Source organism: Cervus elaphus, chromosome 4, assembly GCF_910594005.1.
Source record: "Cervus elaphus chromosome 4, mCerEla1.1, whole genome shotgun sequence".
Classification (NCBI taxonomy): Eukaryota; Metazoa; Chordata; class Mammalia; order Artiodactyla; family Cervidae; genus Cervus; species Cervus elaphus.
Window position 1 is genome coordinate 57,286,900 of NC_057818.1, and position 17,751 is coordinate 57,304,650.

A 17,751-nucleotide genomic window follows, 5' to 3' on the forward strand; every position below is an offset into this window, starting at 1 on the left:
AAAATGGGACTTCCTTGGTGGTCCAGTGGTTAAGAATCTGCCTGGCAATTCAGGGGATGTGGGTTCAATCCCCCATTGGGGAACTAGGATCCCACGTACCTAGGGGTGACTGAGCCCAAGAGCCAGAATTAGAGAGTCCAAAATGAAAGATCCTGAATGCCTCAACTAAGACTCAATGCTGCCAAATAAACTAATTAAAAAAAGATTTTTTAAAAAAGAATAAAGCATACTCTAAAAAATAAAGTGTACTATTTAAAAAAAGAGAGACTAAATTAAAACGAGGCCTGTGTAGGCACACTGCCCCTACGTAGTTGACACCTTGTTCCTGCCTTGGCTTAACCTGAACCTCTCAGAGACTTCATGTGAGGTGAAGATGATACCTGGTTTAGTCTGGTGTGGCGTGCAGTCGTAGGGAAGGGTTTCTAAGGGAGGGTGGCACTCAGTTGGGTTCTGAAGCTTGAGTAGGAGTTTGTGCATGCGACCAATAGGGTAAAGTGGTCCAGAATGAGGAAATGGCAAGGAGAAAGCCTGGATGGGTGCATGAAACCATGCGGCTTGTTCTAGGAACTGCAGAGCAGAAGGAAGGGACCTGGTGAGCCTGGCGGCTGGTGATGGGGGTGGAGCCTCGGCAGGTTAGGGCTGCAAAGGCCAGGCTGAGGAGCTCAGATCTCATCCTGGGGATGATGGGAAGGCAGCGCTCAGGCACACAAGCTGATCTTTGGTTCAGAGATGGGGAAACTGAGACACATCCTCAGACCTGCGTGGTGACCCCTCCGATTTCCAGCCCTCTGATTTCTATCCGCTTGTGAGCGGTCCCATCCTGGGTCCTCTGGGAGAGACCAGGCCTGGGGCTGCTGCTCAGACACCCTGGGAGACCCCTGCCTCCCACCCACTGGCGAGCTCAGGACAAGGAAAGAGTGGGGAGACGGAGGCCCGCGAACAGAGCAGGACCCCCAAGAGCTAACATCCCAGCCTCCGAGGTCGCACAGATGTGAGTGCACACCCAGGCTCTGCTTTGTCTGCTTTGATTGTGAACAAGTGAATTTCCCTGCCCCAAGCCTCAGTTTCCCCGGCTGGAAAATGGGGCTGTTAAGAGTGCAGCCACCCAGTGGGGCTTGGCGCAGCCAGGGTCCTGCAGTCCTGGAAGGATACGGGTCTCCTGAGAGGATGGCCAAGGCCAGCAGAGGTGAAGCGCAGGAGCCTGGAGCCAGGCACTAGTTCTGGGAGTGGTTGGAGGCGATGATGCCTTGAGGACAGGAAAAGGGTGGGCCAGGGGACCACCCTGGGGTCTCCACCCTAGGATGAGGGCTGGGGACTTTGGCCAGGGGTCCTGGGGATCAAGGGGCGGTCTGTGAGCAGGGGAGGAGGGACAGGCTCGCTCTGGACTGGATGGGATGACTGGAGGCAGGGAGGCCCGGGAGGAGGCTGGGCTGAGCATCTAGTTAGGTGAGTTGGAAGCCTGCACTGGGCTGGGATGGTGGGGTCGGGTCAGAGGGGACAGGGCTGAATCAGGATGAGACTGTGAGGGGAGGGGGAAGGGAGGGAGGGGGGCCGCACCCGGGCATGGGGGGGCAGTGGGCCGTCCCTGAGACGGGGAAGTCGGTGGGGGGCTCGGTGTGGGGCTTGCTGATGTGGAGGCCTGTCGATCCCAATAGCATCATCCCGCCCCTGGGGGACCCTTTGGAGACTTGGCCGCCGTCATCCCCGGGAGCCCCGAGCCCACCGGAGCCTGCCCTCTTCCTCCTCTAACCCCGGCCGCCCTCACCTCCTGCCTGCTGGAGGTGGCCAGCCCCAGCCCGGTGGTCCAAGCCACAGGGCCCCTCCTGCCTCGCCCCCATCAGCTGCCTGGTTCGGCTGCCTTCAGCGTCCTCCCGCCCTTGACCCTCACCCAGACGCACTCCGGCTGGCCCCTGGGTGGCATCTTCTGCCACCTGGACCCCGGCCTGGCCTTCCTGACCTTCTGTGGCGGTGGCCCGGGATTGCTACTCCTCCGTGCTCCAGCCCGCCTGGGCGCAGAGCCATCGTGCAGCTGGAAGGGCGGTTTTCTGGGCCAGGGCATTCTGCTTCCTTCTTCCCGTCCTGGGCACGCTGATTCTATGAACTCTGGGGGGGCCAGGTGAGCCGGGCTGACCCTTCTAACAGGACACCTGCTGGGGAACCTTGTCAGCCAGCCTTATCCTCTGGCCTGGCACTGAAGCAGTTGGTGTTTGGACTGGAAGAGAAATCCCTGGGAGGGTTGAGGACTTTTACAGGGACAGAGGAGGGGGGTCTCCCATCTTATCAAATTCTGGAGAATGTGAGATGCTGAGAGAGAGAGGTTTAGAGAGGGGGACAGAGACCCAGAGACAGGGGGACAGGGATCCAGAGAGAGAGGGACAGAGATGCAGAGAGAAAACAAGCCAAGTGGGGGGAGAGATGCCGGGAGGGGGAAGGGGGCGCTGACACAGATGTGACAGCGTCACATGCACCGGCGACAGACGGGGGCCACGGCAGAGAGAGGAGGTGAGACACGGGTCAGGCTGCTGGGAGAGGAGACAGCAAAAGACCCGGGAGGAGATGGAAACAGAAGTCATCTGGAAGGGAAGGAGAATGAGTGGGGAGAGGGACGGATGGATGGGGGAGACAGACAGACAGACATGGGCCTGGATCTAAAGACAAGACCAACCATTCCCTGGTGGTTCAGATGGTGAAGAATCCGCCTGCAATGCAGGAGACCCGGGTTCGATCCCTGGGTTGAGAAGATTCCCCTGGAGAAGGGAAATGGCAACCCACTCCAGTGTTCTTGCCTGGGGAATCCCATGGACAGAGGAGCCTGGCGGGCTGTGGTCCAGGTGGCTCCGGGTTATTGCCAGGACTCAGCAATGCAATACTGGGCTATAGGACTTTCGGAGCTAAAACTGTGAAAGGCTCATACCCACTGGGATGTCCTGGTCCCCACAGGTAGGACCGAGCATCACAGGACAGCTCTGGGCACGCGGATTTTCTGGGCCCCCGGGACACCCGTTATCATTCGCCTTCTCTCACTGCCGTTTGAAACATGCATGCGCCTCCTAAGCATCTCTCCAGTGGCCCAGCCTCTGGGGAAGGATGTCGTTGGTAATCTTTGCTTTTCAAACTCCTTCATGTTTCCAAACTAAAGGTTAATTTTTGCTCCACATTCTGAGTCCTTTGATGTATTCCACAGAGCTACTTTAGAAACCTGCTAAGCTCCAACGGGGGAAGGCCTCTTTCTTCTGTCTTTGGAAAACGCATTGCTAGGATGCCTCTCTTGACCGTGGTCTGCCCATTAGCATCTCCTGGGGGAGCTTTTAAAATCCGAATCAATGCCCAGGCCCCATCCCCAGGCGTTGTGGTTTAAGTGGTCCAGAGTAGAGCTGGGTTCTGGGAGTTTCAAAAGCTCCCCAGGGAGTCACAGGGCTGCCGGCGGAGCCCCATCCATCTCCAAGTGCCTGTGGTTGTGAAAATGCAACCTCGATAGCTCCCAGGGGACTGAGAAAACCCAGCCCTCAATGGCTGAAAACCCTGGAGGTGGGAATAGGGGGGCAGGGAGGACACAAAGATCAATTTCTTTGTCAATATTTGTTTGCTTCACAAACACTGATAGCCAAGACCCATGGGGGTCGAAGAGGAGTCAGATCTTATTCTGCAGCCCCACCCTCAGGCTCCCAGTCACAGCCGAGAAGGGTGAGGAGTGTGGGGAAGGTGTGAGGGGCAGGGAGCCTGATTCTGATCAGGAGGGGTTTTACGAAGGCTTTCAGGTGGGGCTGACACAAAATAGAGGCGGATGCCCAGGCTGGGGGCACAGCATATGCAATGGCCCTGGGGTGTGTTTTTCTTTTTTTATAAAACCATCTCTTAGTTATATATGGAATTTGCCTCCCAATGCAGGAGACACACACCCTTGAGGAGACCTGGATTCCATCCTTGGGGCGGGAAGATCCCTTGGAGAAAGAAATGGCAACCCACTCTAGTAATCTTGCCTGAAAAATCCCACGGACAGAGGAGCCTGGTAGGCTACAGTCCATGGAGTCACGAAAGAGTCAGACACGACTCAGCAGCTGGGCCAGGGTATACTACAGCGGGGGCGTGGGAAGTGGGTGAGATTTTAAAAAAGAAAGCCTGGAGGGCTGTCAGGTTAGATGCACCTTGCTGCGATGCCAGTCTGCTGGGCTGGGACAGCTGTCCCGGAGCAGGGGCTGTAAGCAGGGACAGGTCAGCTCTGCTTGTAGAAGGGCCCCTGCGAGGACTGGAGGAGAGAGATGGGGGGCGGGGCGAAGGTCCTGGGAGAGAGGAAGCCTCAGGACGGCTTTCCCCGCCCAGGTCACAGCATTCCGGTTTTGCAGAAATCAACTAACTTCCCTCCTAGAACCAGGGGACCAAGTTCTGGCTGGGAACATGGTCCAACACCGCCCCCGTGTGGTCATGCTCAGTTTTGCAAACAAGGTCTCCTGTAAGCCTGTGTGCTGAGTCGCTTCAGTTGTGTCCAACTCCTTCGTGACCCTATAGACTGTAGCCCGCCAGGCTTCTCTGGCCACGGGATTCTCCAGGCAAGATTACTGGAGTGGGTTGCCATTTCCTCCCCCAGGGGATCTTCCCGACCCAGGGATCGAACCCGCGTCCTCTTAAGTCTCCTGCCCTGGCAGGCGGGCTCTTTATCAACTAGTGCCACCTGGGAAGCCAGCCCCTCTATAAGTAAGGCTACCTTTTAAATCAGGACACTTTCAAGAATTAAAGAAATGGGCTTCCCTGATGGCTCAGTGATAAAGAATCCGCCTGCCAGTGCAGGAGACGTGGGTTCGACCCCCAGTCCTGGAAGATCCCACGTGCTGTGGAGCAACTAAACCTGTGCACCGGCAACTATCAGTCGCTCACCTGCTGCAACCACGGAAGCCCCTGAGCCTTAGAGCCCATGCTCCGCAACAAGAGACCCATCGCAATGAGGAGCCTGGGCACCACAACTAGAGAGGAGCCCCTGCCTGCTGCAACTAAAGAAAGCCCTCACAGCAATGAAGACCCAGCACAGCTAAAAGTAAGTAAATAAAAAAGAAGAAACGAAGAGGATACGATTCCCAATTATACTGGAATAACTGGCCCAGAGTGTTTGCATTCCGCAAGCCAAAATTATGGTAAGACTATAAATCAACTCCTAATTAGAATTTGATAGGCCTTCCCTGGGAAATCCAGGATGTTCAGTCACTCTGCTCAGAAGTCTCCTTTTGAAATCTTGAAATGAAATGTCTATCTGATGAAAAAAAAAAAATGAATAAAGCTCAACTAAAGGCTAGGGTATCCCCCAGGGCATTCCACCTACTGGGGGTGGAGACAGGGAGTGGGGAGGAGGCAGTTAGTGAGGGAGGGGGTAACTGGCTGTGTGTTTGGAGGCCTGGATACTTTCATAGTAAGGGGCATTTACAGTGGGTATTGAAGGCTGAATAGGAGTTTGCTAAGAGAAAGATGTGTTGATACAATATAACGGTAAAGATGACCACTACAGACCCTGTGTAGCTTGCAAAGTCCATTCACATCTTTCATGTCAGGTTGTCGTTGCTACGGCCTTTTGGAGTCCAGGGAGAAAACCAAGGCTCAGAGAGAAGAAATAAATCTGAAGTACACAGCAGTCTGTGTTGGTACCAGGTGGGGAATCAACCCTGTTATTTCTCCCCTCTGTGCTCTTGATACAAGTTGGAATGTCTTTCCCCCCTCTAAACTCTGACAGACTTCTACTCATCCTTCAAAACCCAGCTCCATGACTGGACCCCTAGCCTCAAATCTGAGAGTCTATCTTGCTAGTCCCCAACTTCCCCAGACCCAGGAGTCCAGGCTTCCTCTCTCTGACCCAGAAGCCTGGACCTCAGACAGAGCTGGCCGGAGGCGGTGTGCCTGCCGGCCTGGTGAGATGGAGCAGGGTGTGCTGACTCAGTCACATTTATTTGGTCTCAGAGGCCAGAGTCATGGTCGGGACAGAGGCAGGACTCTTGGGTTAGGTGGTCCTGTGTCTTCTCATTGCTGAGCCTACGAGAGGAAAAGAGACAGAGAGATCCACAGAAACAGAGATGATAACACAGGCCGAAGCGACCGAGATCTAGCCTGCCACCTCCACCCTCTTCCCACTCACCTTGTTGAAGAAGTAGATGGAAGCGAGGATTGTGAATACGGCCATGGCCAGGGTCACATTCTGGGTGGAGGGGTCAGAGGTCAGGACTTGTCCCTTCCCTTCACCCTGACCCCTGCCCTGGGGCACCGCCCTCCCGCCCGCTGGGCCCCTTCTCACTTCCTGAAAGTTCATGGCCATGACTTCCAGACTCTGGGCTGCTTGGCCTCCCTCTCCCTTTCCTGAGCCTCTGAGCCAGACAGAGAAGACCAGCCGGCAGAACCCTGAGGGGAGATCAGAATGGTGGCCATGGTGACCAGAGAAGGGCATTCTGGGTAGAAGGGACCTCGCCCCGGAGGCCTGGGGGAGACGGACACTTGGATACAGGGGGCATCTGAACTCTGAGACTGGAGAAGCCAGACCTACGACCCCAGAGGGCGCTGGGGAGCCACGGAAGGGCCACAAGCAGGGGAGGAACAGGATCAGCTCTAAGTGGCAGTAATATCTCCGAGCAGGAGCAGGAGGGAGGCTGGAGGCCAGAAGAGCAGGTGAGGTGGCCCAGGCAAAATTTCCTCTGACAGTGTCCACCAGATGCAAGCTTGAGAGACACAACAGTGGGGCAGCTGAGCCTTCCAGAGCCAGATCACCAGTTCTGGGGGCGGGAGCAGCAGTTGGTCAGTCTCTTGGTCATTGCCGACTCTTTGTGAACCCACGGGCTGCAGCACACCAGGCCTCCCTGTCCTTCACCATCTCCCAGAGCTTGCTCATACTCATGTCCATTGAGTCGGTGATGCCATCCAACCATCTCATCCTCTGTCGCCCCCTTCTCCTCCTGCCCTCAATCTTTCCCAGCATCAGGGTCTTTTCCAATAAGTCAGTTCTTTGCATCTGGTAGCCAGCATATTGGAGCTTCAGCTTCAGCATCAGTCCTTCCAATTCAGGGCTGATTTCCTTTAGGATGGACTGGTTTCATCTCCTTGCTGTCCAAGGGACTCTCAAGAGTCTTCTCCAACACCACAGTTCAAAAGCATCACTTTTTCGGTGCTCAGCCTGCTTTATGGTCCAACTCTCCCATCCATACATGACTACTGGAAAAACCACAGCTTTGACTGTAAGAAACTTTGTTGTCTAGGCGATGGCTCTTCTTTTTAATTGGCTGTCTAGGTTGGTCGTAGCTTTCCTTCCAAGGAGCAAGCATCTTTTCATCTCATGGAGCAGCAGTTATGAAGGTAGAAATCATGGTGCGGGTAACAACTTCCCCATCTCTGGGCCACGGGCTCAGTGATGCGCCTGGGACTCCCCTGGCCCTCCGGTGGCCCCTGTTGTTTACTCCACCAGCCCTCCTTCTCAGCAGGTGGTGTCTGTAGACACCTGAATCTCTTTGGGTCCATCATGCCTTCAAGACTAATTTCGAGGTTAGGAGCGACATGGAGGACAGAGACATCAGTGCAGTCAGCCCTCATTATCCACGATTCCGTCTGCACAGAGTGGCTACAGTCTTGAGTCTGAGGACATGCACATTCCCAGCTGTGGCTGATGGAGGTGATAGTTCTCTGTTTTCCCGTCACAGCTGTGAGCAGAGAGCAGCCTGGAGGCTGGAGACAGAAGGAAGGGGAGGGCGGGGCTCATGAGGAACTCCTGCCTTGTTGTGGGGGGGCGGGGGGAGGCAATGGGATGGGTTTGAATCCCAGCTCTGGCACTTGTGAGTGGGGTGGCCTTAGGCAAATTTTCTAGTTTGCAAAAAAAAAAGTAAAAGTAAAAGCAAAAAACCCAAAAATGTATCTACTAGGTTGAGTAGTTTTTTATTTTTGTTTTTTTCTAGTTTTGGGCTGCAAGGCACAGCATACAGGATCATGGTTCCCAGCCAGGGATCAAACCCATGACCCCTGCAGTGGAAGTGTGGCTTCTTAACCAGTGGACTGTCAGGGAAGGCCCAGATGAGTACCTTTTTGGATTTAAAATTATAAGCTATGAGATATACACACACACACATTTCCCTTAGAAGCAATGATTCAGTACTTGCTAATCTAGAGTTTCCAGTGAATTTATACAACATAAAACCTGGAAACGACAAGAATCAGCTGTGAAATGATACCTTACCAAGAAGGTAAGACATTCAACAAGGAAACTGGCAGGGTCTCTCCAAGAAGTCTGCGTCCCCAAACAAAACAAAAGAAAAAAACCCAAGGCACGTGGGCTTGTTCTGCTTGAGCAAATCCGTACGAGACACATGACCAGGTTCAATGGGTGACTTTGAACTGGGTTCTGGCTTGGATATATCAGCTGTACATGATATTTCGGATGACATATGGGACCTCTGAGAGTGGTTATTAGAAGAGGTGAAAATATTGTTGATGTGGAAAGTAGGAGATCATTACAAAATTTCAAGATCTCATTTCAGTAAAAAGCACACAAATATTTTTAAAATGTGTGTGGGAACTTCTCTGGTGGTCCAGTGGTTAAGACTGCACTCCCAAGGCAGTTAAGACTCTGTGCTTCCAATGCAGGGGACACAGGTTCGATCCCTGGTCGGGGAACTAAGATCTTACATACAGCTCGGCACAGCAAATAAATAACATTAAAAAAAAATGTGTTGAAAAATCTGGAAGGATGTTCTGTCTCAGTATTGCAGCAGAAAGTGGCAGGTGCAGTTCAAAAAGGTTTGGCTGGAAAGAATTTAATGCAGGGCTCATGTTCACAGCTGGTGGGATGGGGCATGGCTGGGCTTAGAAAAATCGGGGAGCTGCTGCCACCCAGTAGGAATTGAACTGAATCCCTCCCAAAGGTCAGTTCAAGTCCTCAACCCTGGTACCCGTAAATGTGACTTCATTTGTAAATAGGGTCTTTGCAGATGTAAATCAAGTTAAGATCAGGTCATAGCCAGTGTCCTTATAAGAAGAGACACCCACGTTTTGACAGAGACTGGAGTGATGCTCCCGAAAGCCAGGGAATTGTCAATGACACCAGAAGCTAGGGAGAGCCTGGGAACCGATCCTTCATCCCAGGAGGGACCAACTTCCTGCTGATACCTTGATTTCAGACTCCTGGCCGCCAAAACTGTGAGACAATAAATTTATGATGGCTAGGGACTTCCCTGGTGGTCCAGTGGTTAAGAATCTGCCTTCCAATGCAGGGGATCCCTGGTCAGGGAACTAAAATCCCACAAGCTCGGGGCAATTAAACCTGCACTCCACAACTAGGGAGAAGCCCACACACTGCAGCTAAGACCAACACAGCCAAATCAATGAATAAATATTTTTTAAAAATTAATTAATTTCTGGTGCCTAAACCAGCCAGTTTGCAGTCCTTTGTTACAGCAGCCCTAGCGAATCAATACACACTCCTAGGCATCAAGGGGGCTTCCCCGGTGTCTCAGCGGTAAAGGATCCACCTGCAACGCAGGAGCCATAGCAGGCATGGGTTCGATCCCTGGGTCGGAAAGATCCCCTGAAGGAGGGCATGGCAACTCACTCCAGTATTATTCTTGCCTGGAGAATCTCCATGGACAGAGGAGCCTGGTGGGCTACAGTCCATAGGGTTGCAAAGAGTTGGACACAACTGAAGCGATTTAGCACACACACACATAGGCATCAAGTGGTGAGAACCATGTCACCAGACCCTCAAGGGACAGGGTCCTCCCCTAGGAAAGCTATGCTACAGCCAGCACGATGGTGCTGCTCGGAGTTCCTGCTCCCCACACTGGCTGACCCCAAAGGGGATCCAGAGAGCAGAGGGGCCAGGATGGTGCTGAAGACAGAAGGCCTCCTTAAAGGCATGGAACCGGAAGGAGAAGGAGAAGGGCAGAAAGTGGGCAGAGGGGTGGGGCGGGCTGCCCCTTATTTACTTGTGTGGTGGGCTGAGTCATAACCCCAAACTGCCCACACCCCAAGCCCCAGAACCTTGTATTTCCCTCACATGGCTTAAGGGACTTCGCAGCAATGATTACGTTAAGGATCTTGAGTTGGGGCTTGTCTTAATCCGTTTGGGCCGCTCTAACAGAATACCACAAATGAGGTGGCTTCTAAACAACACTGGAGATCCAGAGATCAAGGTCCTGGCAGATTCGGTGTCTGGTGAGGGCCGGCTTCTTGGTTTACAGTTACCTGATGTGTCCTCTTGTGATGGGAGAGACCAGGGAGCACTCTGTGGTCTCTCTTATTTTATTCATTTATTTGGCTGCGCCAGGTCTTAGCTGTGGTACACAGGATCTTTACCTGCGGCGTGTGGGGATCTAGTTCCTTGGCGCACAGGCTTAGTTGCTCCATGGCGTGTGGAATCTTCCCAGACCAGGGATCGAAGCCGGAAGCCGTGTCCCTGCATTGGCGGGTGGATTCTCATCCACTGCACCACAAGAGAAGTCCTCATTATGTTTTAGAGTGACCTATTACACAGCAATAGATAACTGACACTATTGAGCAGTTACTCTGCACACCCTTGGAGTAAGTGCCGAATATATTGCATTGCATTGCATGCTCAGTGGCTTAGCTGTGTCTAACTTTTTGCGACCCCCATGGACAGTAGCCCGCCAGGCTCCTCTGCCCACGGGAGTTTTCAGGCAAGAATACTGGAGTGGGTTGCCATTTCTTCCTTGGGGGAAATCTTCCCAACCCAGAGATCAAACCTGCATCTCCTACATTTCCTGCATTAGAAGGCAGATTACCAGTGAGCTACTGGGGCTCCCAATCTATTAGAACTTGTCAATTCTCAAAAAACCTCTCTGAGGTACAGACCGTGTTTGTCCCCATTTTTTTTTTTTCTTTCTCTTTTTTTTCTTTTTCGCGACCCGGTGGACTGTAGCCCACCAGGCTCCTCTGTCCATGGGATTCTCCAGGCAAGAATACTGGAGTGGGTTGCCATTTCCTCCTCCATGTCCCCATTTTATGAATGAGAAAACAAAGGCACAGACAAGGTTCAGTAACCTGCCCCAAATCACACAGCTTTTTATGTGGCAAAGCTGGGGTTTGAACCCAACCTGTCTCAGCTCCAGGGTACGGGTGTTCAGCCTCTGGGCTTGTTGGCTTTGGCCAGCTGTCAGTGGCACTGAAAGAAGATGAAATCACCAAGAAGTTCAAGAGAACCTCAAAGAACAGACATGGCAGGCATAGAGGGGAGGGAGGAGAGGGCAGGGTCCAGAATGTGGGGCAGGGGTGGGGGTCTCCCTCACTCTGCACCCACTCTCAGGGCACTAGGCTCAGACCCCAGCTCTGCCACTCACTAGCTGTGTTCCCTCAGGCAGACTGCCTACCCTGGCGGTGCCTCAGTTTTCCCATCCGCACCATGGAGACGGAGGCAATCAGATCAACACCTCCTGGGGTTGCGGGAAAGATTAAACGGATGCATCCCCAGTGAATCCATAGCTGACAGAGGCCCTGGGGGATTGGGGGTTCTGGATCCAGGGGGGAGGCGTGCTGGGACCTGCTCTTCTGGTGAGGGGGGTGCTGGGGCGGGGGTAATGAGCAGGTGGGGCTGCGGCGCAGACAGTGCGCTGAGCTCAGCGTCTGGCTGTGTGGAGATGGCCGGGCCAGGGTTTCGGGGCCACCCCGCCGGACCTCTCCTGCTGCTGCTGCTGCTGCCCCCGGCCCTGACGGAAGGACCCCTGGTCTTCGTGGCGGTGGTGAGGTGCCCCCTGTCCCGGCCCAGCCCCTCACGTCCCCCAGGCCGGCCCTGACCTGGTCCCCTCCCCAGGTGTTCCGCCATGGCGACCGGGCCCCGCTGGCCTCCTACCCCACTGACCCGCACAAGGAGGTTGCATCCACCCTGTGGCCACGTGGCCTGGGCCAGCTGACCGAGGTGAGACGCTGGGGATGGAGCAAGGGGTGGGGCGGGGGCAGGGAGGGGTCCGCTGAGCCGGCTCTGTCCCCAGGAGGGGGTCCGCCAGCAGCTGGAGCTGGGCCGCTTCCTGAGGAGCCGCTACGAGGACTTTCTGAGCCCCGAGTACCGGCGGGAAGAGGTACGGCCATGCTGACCTTCATCCTACCTTGTGACCTCTCACCTCTGATCCCCACTGACTCCAGCGCCTCCCTGGGCCTCCATCTCTGGCCCTTGACCCCCATCCACCTGACTTGCACCTTAGGTCTGATCTCTGACCCATGAACCATCAACTAACCCACACTGACCCCTGACTCCATCTCAACCTGAGTCACATCTTGACCTCTGACCTCCATCAACTCTGACTTTTATTTTCTGGTCTCCACCTCTGTGTTCTGACTCTCACTGACCCCAGCTAGACCCTCTGACTTGGAAACTTGATTGATTCTGTCTTTGTCCCTCATTGATTCTACCGGCCCTCTGACTCCAACCTTTGACCTCTACCCTTCATCAAATCTGACTTTCCTCTATCTTCCTTTGTCTCCTGACATATGACCATAGGATCATTCCTGCTGACCTGATCTCATGACCTCCAACCTGCCCTCCTCCTCTTGACCTCTAACTTTCTACCTCCAGCGACTCTGATCTTCCTTTCAGACTTTCATTGGCTTAACTGATCCCCTTAATCCTCAGTGTCCATCCAACTTCCCATCCCAACCCAACTGCTCTTGACATTGACCTCTGACCCTTGACACCAACTTCTAATGTTGAAGGCCAGGTCCTTGAACCTGCCCTGAGTTTTGACCCCTAACACCTGACCTTCGACCCTGAGCTGAATCTGAAGCTTTTGGTTTGCTGCTGTAGTTGACCTCTGACCCCAACAGCGGCTCTCTGGCCTGTCCTCTCCCCACCCCCCATCCAGGTGTACATTCGCAGCACAGACTTTGACCGGACACTGGAGAGTGCTCAGGCCAACCTGGCGGGGCTGTTCCCTGAGGCCGCCCCAGGGCGCTCCGAGGCTGCCTGGAGGCCCATCCCTGTGCACACCGTGCCGGTCACTGAGGACAAGGTCAGGGGCTGGACGGGGCCTGGGGGCGGGAGGGATGGAGAGGGCCGGCGGCTCAGAGACCAGGCTGGGACCCGATGGGGCTGGGGGCTGGGGGCCTCCCGGAACCGGAGCAAGGATGCCTTCCCTGGGGCTGAGTTGTCCTGATGGGGTGAGCCGCCGACCCTGCTCTGCTCAGCCATATCTGGGAGAAACCGTGGACCGGAGACAGGATCCCCCCAGCCCCACTTCCCTGCCTGCAGTCGGGCCCCAGACACACTTTTGTCCCCTCTGAGCCTCAGTCTCCTCCAGCTGCTGAGGTTCCCTACGCGCAGCTGTCCCCGATACCGTGAGCTGCTGAGGGAGGCCACGGAGGCCGCTGAGTACCAGACCGCCCTGGAGGGCTGGACGGTGAGCTGGGCGGGCCAGATGCGGCAGGATGGGGAGGGACCCACAGGACAGGGCGGGGCCGGCAGGCCGAAGGGGGCGGGGCCGACCGGGATGGGGCGAGGCCAGTGGATGTGGCGGGACCCACAGGACAGGGCGGTGCCGGCAGGCTGAGGGGGCGGGGCGATGGGCGGGGCCGGCAGGGCCGGCCGGAGGTGGCTGGACCCTAGGGGCGCTGACATTTGCCAGGCTCACCCATCCCGGTTCGGTTCTTGCAGGACTTCTTGACTCGCCTGGAGAACTTCACGGGGCTGTCGCTGGTCGGGGAGCCGCTGCGCAAGGCGTGGAAGGTCCTGGACACTCTGATTTGCCAGGTGGGCCCCTGACCCATACACCCAGCCGGCCAAGTCGTTAAGGACCCTGGGTTCCAATCCCAGCGTTGCCGCTCACTACTTGTGTTCCCTCAGGCAAGTCACTTAACCTTTAGTGCCTCAGTTTCCCCATCTATACAACGACAATGGTGACACTCGTATCAACTTGGGTTGCTGTTTGTATCAAAAGGGGTTAATTGACGCGATGCGCTTAAAATAGCGCCTGGCACATGGTGAGGCATTTTCGGTCTACGTGTTTGCCTCCAGTTCCGTAATCGGAAAAGCGCGGGAAGGCAAAGCTTGGGTCCCAGGCGCTGACCTGAAGCGGCCTGAGGCTGGCAGTCCTTGCTTACCCACTTAATGGGAATGTTCCTAATTGCCTGGTGGGAAGAGCAACGTGTGTGTCTAAGGCAGCTGCCCCAGCCACCAATGGATGTGTTCAGTTCAGTCGCTCAGTCGTGTCCGACTCTCTGCGACCCCATGAACCGCAGCACGCCAGGCCTCCCTGTCCATCACCAACTCCCAGAGTTTACTCAAATTCATGCCCATCAAGTCGGTGATGCCATCCAGCCATCTCATCCTCTGTCGCCCCCTTCTCCTCCTGCCCCCAAACCCTCCCAGGATCAGGGTCTTTTCCAGTGAGTCAACTCTTCGCATGAGGTGGCCAAAGTACTGGAGTTTCAGCTTCAGTATCACTCCTTCCAGTGAACACCCAGAACTGATCTCCTTTAGGATGGACTGGTTGGATCTCCTTGTAGTTCAAGGGACTCTCAAGAGTCTTCCCTAACACCATAGTTCAAAAGCATCAATTTTTCGGCGCTCAGCTTTCCTCACAGTCCAACTCTCACATCCATACATGACCACTGGAAAAACCATAGCCTTGACCAGAGAGTTAGGAGGTATATATTAATAGTACCCTCACCACCAGAACTTTCTGAAATTCCAAACGTCTGAATTATTATTACTTTTTATTTAATCAATTATTTGGTTGCACCAGGTCTTAGTTGTGGCATATGGAATCTAGTTCTCTGATCAGGGATCGAACTTGGGCCCCCTGCAGTGGGAGCATGGAGTCTTAGCCACCAGGGAAGTCTTGGGCCACCAGGGAAGTCCCCCCAAATGTCTGAATTCTGAAACAGCTCTGGCCTCAAGGGTTTCTGATAAGGGCTTCTGGAATAATGGTCATTACCATGGTTAATTAATAATTGCTATTACCCACACCAAGGACATCCCAGGTGGCGCTAGAGGTAAAGAACCCGCCTGCCAATGCAGGTAGAGGTAAGAGATGTGGGTTTGATCCCTGGGTTGGGAAGATCCCCTGGAAGAGGGCATGGCAACCCCTTACAGTATTCTTGCCTAGAGAATCCCATTGACAGAGAAGTCTGGTGGGCTACAGGGTCCACAGGGTCGCAAAGAGTTGGACATGACTGAAGCAACTTAGCACATTACCCACACCATAATTTCCTGACCAGACCTTGCCTATGAGGGCATCAGTCAGAGAAGGGTTGGAAGAGTGAATTGCAGCTGATGGGGGCATCGCCAGTGGGTCTGAGGGGAGCAAGAAGAGCTCTGGACATCGCGGTCACTCTGTTCCCTCCCTCTCTCCTCAGCAAGCCCATGGTCTTTCCCTCCCATCCTGGGCCTCCCCAGATGTCCTGCAGACACTAGCTCAGATCTCGGCTCTGGATATCGGAGCTCACGTCGGACCACCCCAGGCAGCGGAGAAGGCCCAGCTGAGTGGGGGTGAGATGTGGGGCCGGGCGGCTCGGAGGCCCAGGCGGCTTCCTTTGGAGGGTTCTTAACACTCTGTCTTGCCCTGTCAGGAATCCTGCTAGATGCCATCCTGGCTAACTTCTCCCGGGTGCAGCGCTTGGGGCTGCCACTCAAGATGGTTATGTATTCCGCTGTAAGTCTTCGGAAAGGGAGGCAGTGCCACGTGGGCACAGGGATGGGGAGGGGGTGGGATTTGGGTGAGGGGGGACTCATGGTCCCGGTGGAACCTCAGCCTCATACCTTGAGTAACACATATCTCCAAACTATACTCTCAGGTCATATCACCAGAGGTATGGAATCTGGAAGGAGGGAGGTGATGATGGGAAATAATTCAGTTTTTCTGGAAGGACAGGCTTTTTGGCTGAGCTCTCCAGTCATATTTATTAAATGACCACCTGTAACTGGTGGGGCTGCCTCCAGGGTGAGGAGGCTTGGGGGGGAGTTATTTGTTCTAAGGGGTCTGAGGGCCATCTGGAGGAGCCCCGACTCAGCCCTGGATCCACCCGCAGCACGACAGCACTCTCCTGGCCCTCCAGGGGGCCCTGGGTCTGTACGACGGGCACACACCGCCTTACGCCGCCTGCCTCGGCTTTGAGTTCCGGCGGCGCTTGGCCGACGCGGACCGCGACGACGCAGACCGCGACCACCCAGGGTGAGGAGGGGGCGGTACCCGGAAGTGGGCGGGGCCAGGACGCTCTAGCGTAGGAGGGATGGAGACCCCGGTATGCGGCGTGACCCAGGCACCGGCCTGGAGGGGGAGTTTACAGGGGCGGTATTGGCAGGGATCGGAGTCAGAAGCGCAGTGCTCCATCCAGTCGCTCTTCTCCAGATTCAAAGTCAGCGGCAGGGAAGGCGAGGAGGGACCAAGGCGCCCCCTCTCTCCCTCCAGGAACGTCACCGTCTCCCTCTTCTACCGCAACGACTCTGCTGGCCTGCCCTTGACTCTCCGCCTCCCCGGGTGCCCAGCCCCCTGCCCACTAAGCCGATTCCGCCAGCTGACGGCCCCCGCCCGGCCTCCGGCTCACGGGATCCCCTGCCACGGCTCCCACGAGCCCGCCACCCCCGCAGGTGACGGCCCTCGGCGCTGGGGTGGGAGTGGGGGGCGCCGGTCTCGAGACTCACACCCCCGTGTTCTCCCCGCAGCCACCGTGGTGCCCCTGTTGGCTGGGGCTGTGGCCGTGCTGGCGGCCCTCAGCATGGGGCTGGGCCTGCTGGCCTGGAGACCTGGCTGCTTGCGGGCCTGGGGGGGCCCCGTGTGAGCCAGGAAACCGGGCACCCCTTCCCCCACAACTGAACCTGGATCCTAACACATCTGCTCACCCGCTCCTCTGGCTTCTGTGACTTACTGTGCGCGCTGGGGGAATGCGGGGGCGGGCTCCCAGGCCTGGAAGCCACACGTGGCCCTGTGGATGAGTGTGGGCTGAAGGGTGCATGGGTCTGTGTGCAGGTGCACGCGGACGGCTGTCCATGCGTGCGCTCCTGCATAAATCGTGTAGTGCTTGTGTATATACATACTTGACGCTCATGTGCAGACTTCTGTGGTCCTGTGCTTCTGTGGGTAATACCTGTATGGGTGTTTATGTGCAGGTTTCTGTACATGCCTCAGAGCACGGGGTGTGCGTGTGGAAACCCGTTTCTAGGTGTCATCACCTGTGCTCTGGGGGAAGGCCCCCACTGTGGGAGAGCGCCGATTCAAAGCCTGGGCCCAAAGCCTAGGCCCACTGCCAGCCTGCTGGTTAACTGGTCTCTGCCCCCACCTGTGATGGTTGGGTGGCATCAACCGACTCCATGGACACGAGTTTGAGCAAGCTCCGGGAGTTGGTGACAGACAGGGAAGCCTGGAGAGCTGAAGGTCCCACACCTGGAGACTGAACTGAGGCCCCACCTCCTTTGATGCAAAAACTCCCAGGCCCCTGAAATTAACCTCCTGGGAACCAGCAGAGCTGGTGGGGCCTGTAACATTGCCGGAGGGCCGCCTAGCAAAGGGCTACAATGATGATCTGAAGGGGGAGGGACCGCACCTGAGCACTGTCGGGTATGGTAGCCAGTGGCTGCCTTGAGGTCCCATTTGTACCTGGAAGGTACAGATCAGGAGCTTCATTTGCAGGCAGGCACTGAACTAAGGGAAGCTACCACACACCTAATAAACAGCAGGCTCATGGGTGCTTGTCATAGACTGGGTGATGCCAGGTCTGCTCTTGTGGGGCTTCGTGTCACCGCTCAACCCAGGAGGCTCTGGTCCTCCCCACACACCAAGCAGCAGTCTGGGGCACCAG

The 17,751-nt window shown here is 55.5% G+C and overlaps 1 protein-coding gene and 1 long non-coding RNA gene across 4 annotated transcripts; one reads left to right on the forward strand and one right to left on the reverse strand.

The window, feature by feature from the left end:
• Positions 1–5,872: 5,872 nt before the first annotated feature.
• On the reverse strand, positions 5,873–6,818 carry LOC122692412. The gene is made up of 3 exons (XR_006340646.1): positions 6,272–6,818; positions 6,116–6,175; positions 5,873–6,012 (listed from the first exon to the last, which is right to left on the reverse strand). It is a non-coding gene; the product is annotated as an uncharacterized LOC122692412 (long non-coding RNA).
• Positions 6,819–11,543: 4,725 nt separating this feature from the next.
• Positions 11,544–16,800, forward strand: ACP4 (acid phosphatase 4). 3 transcript variants are annotated; one of them, XM_043899913.1, is made up of 11 exons: positions 11,544–11,705; positions 11,777–11,881; positions 11,955–12,041; positions 12,822–12,968; positions 13,257–13,355; positions 13,610–13,705; positions 15,313–15,445; positions 15,526–15,608; positions 15,985–16,127; positions 16,305–16,543; positions 16,619–16,800. In XM_043899913.1, exons 1-11 carry the CDS (start codon positions 11,544–11,546, stop codon positions 16,732–16,734), a joined length of 1,410 nt encoding a protein of 469 aa, XP_043755848.1. In that variant the 3' UTR covers positions 16,735–16,800. The 3 variants fall into 3 exon arrangements, with proteins under 3 accessions (XP_043755848.1, XP_043755849.1, XP_043755847.1); XM_043899914.1 differs by having other exon boundaries at positions 16,365–16,543; XM_043899912.1 differs by having other exon boundaries at positions 16,305–16,800.
• Positions 16,801–17,751: the final 951 nt, after the last annotated feature.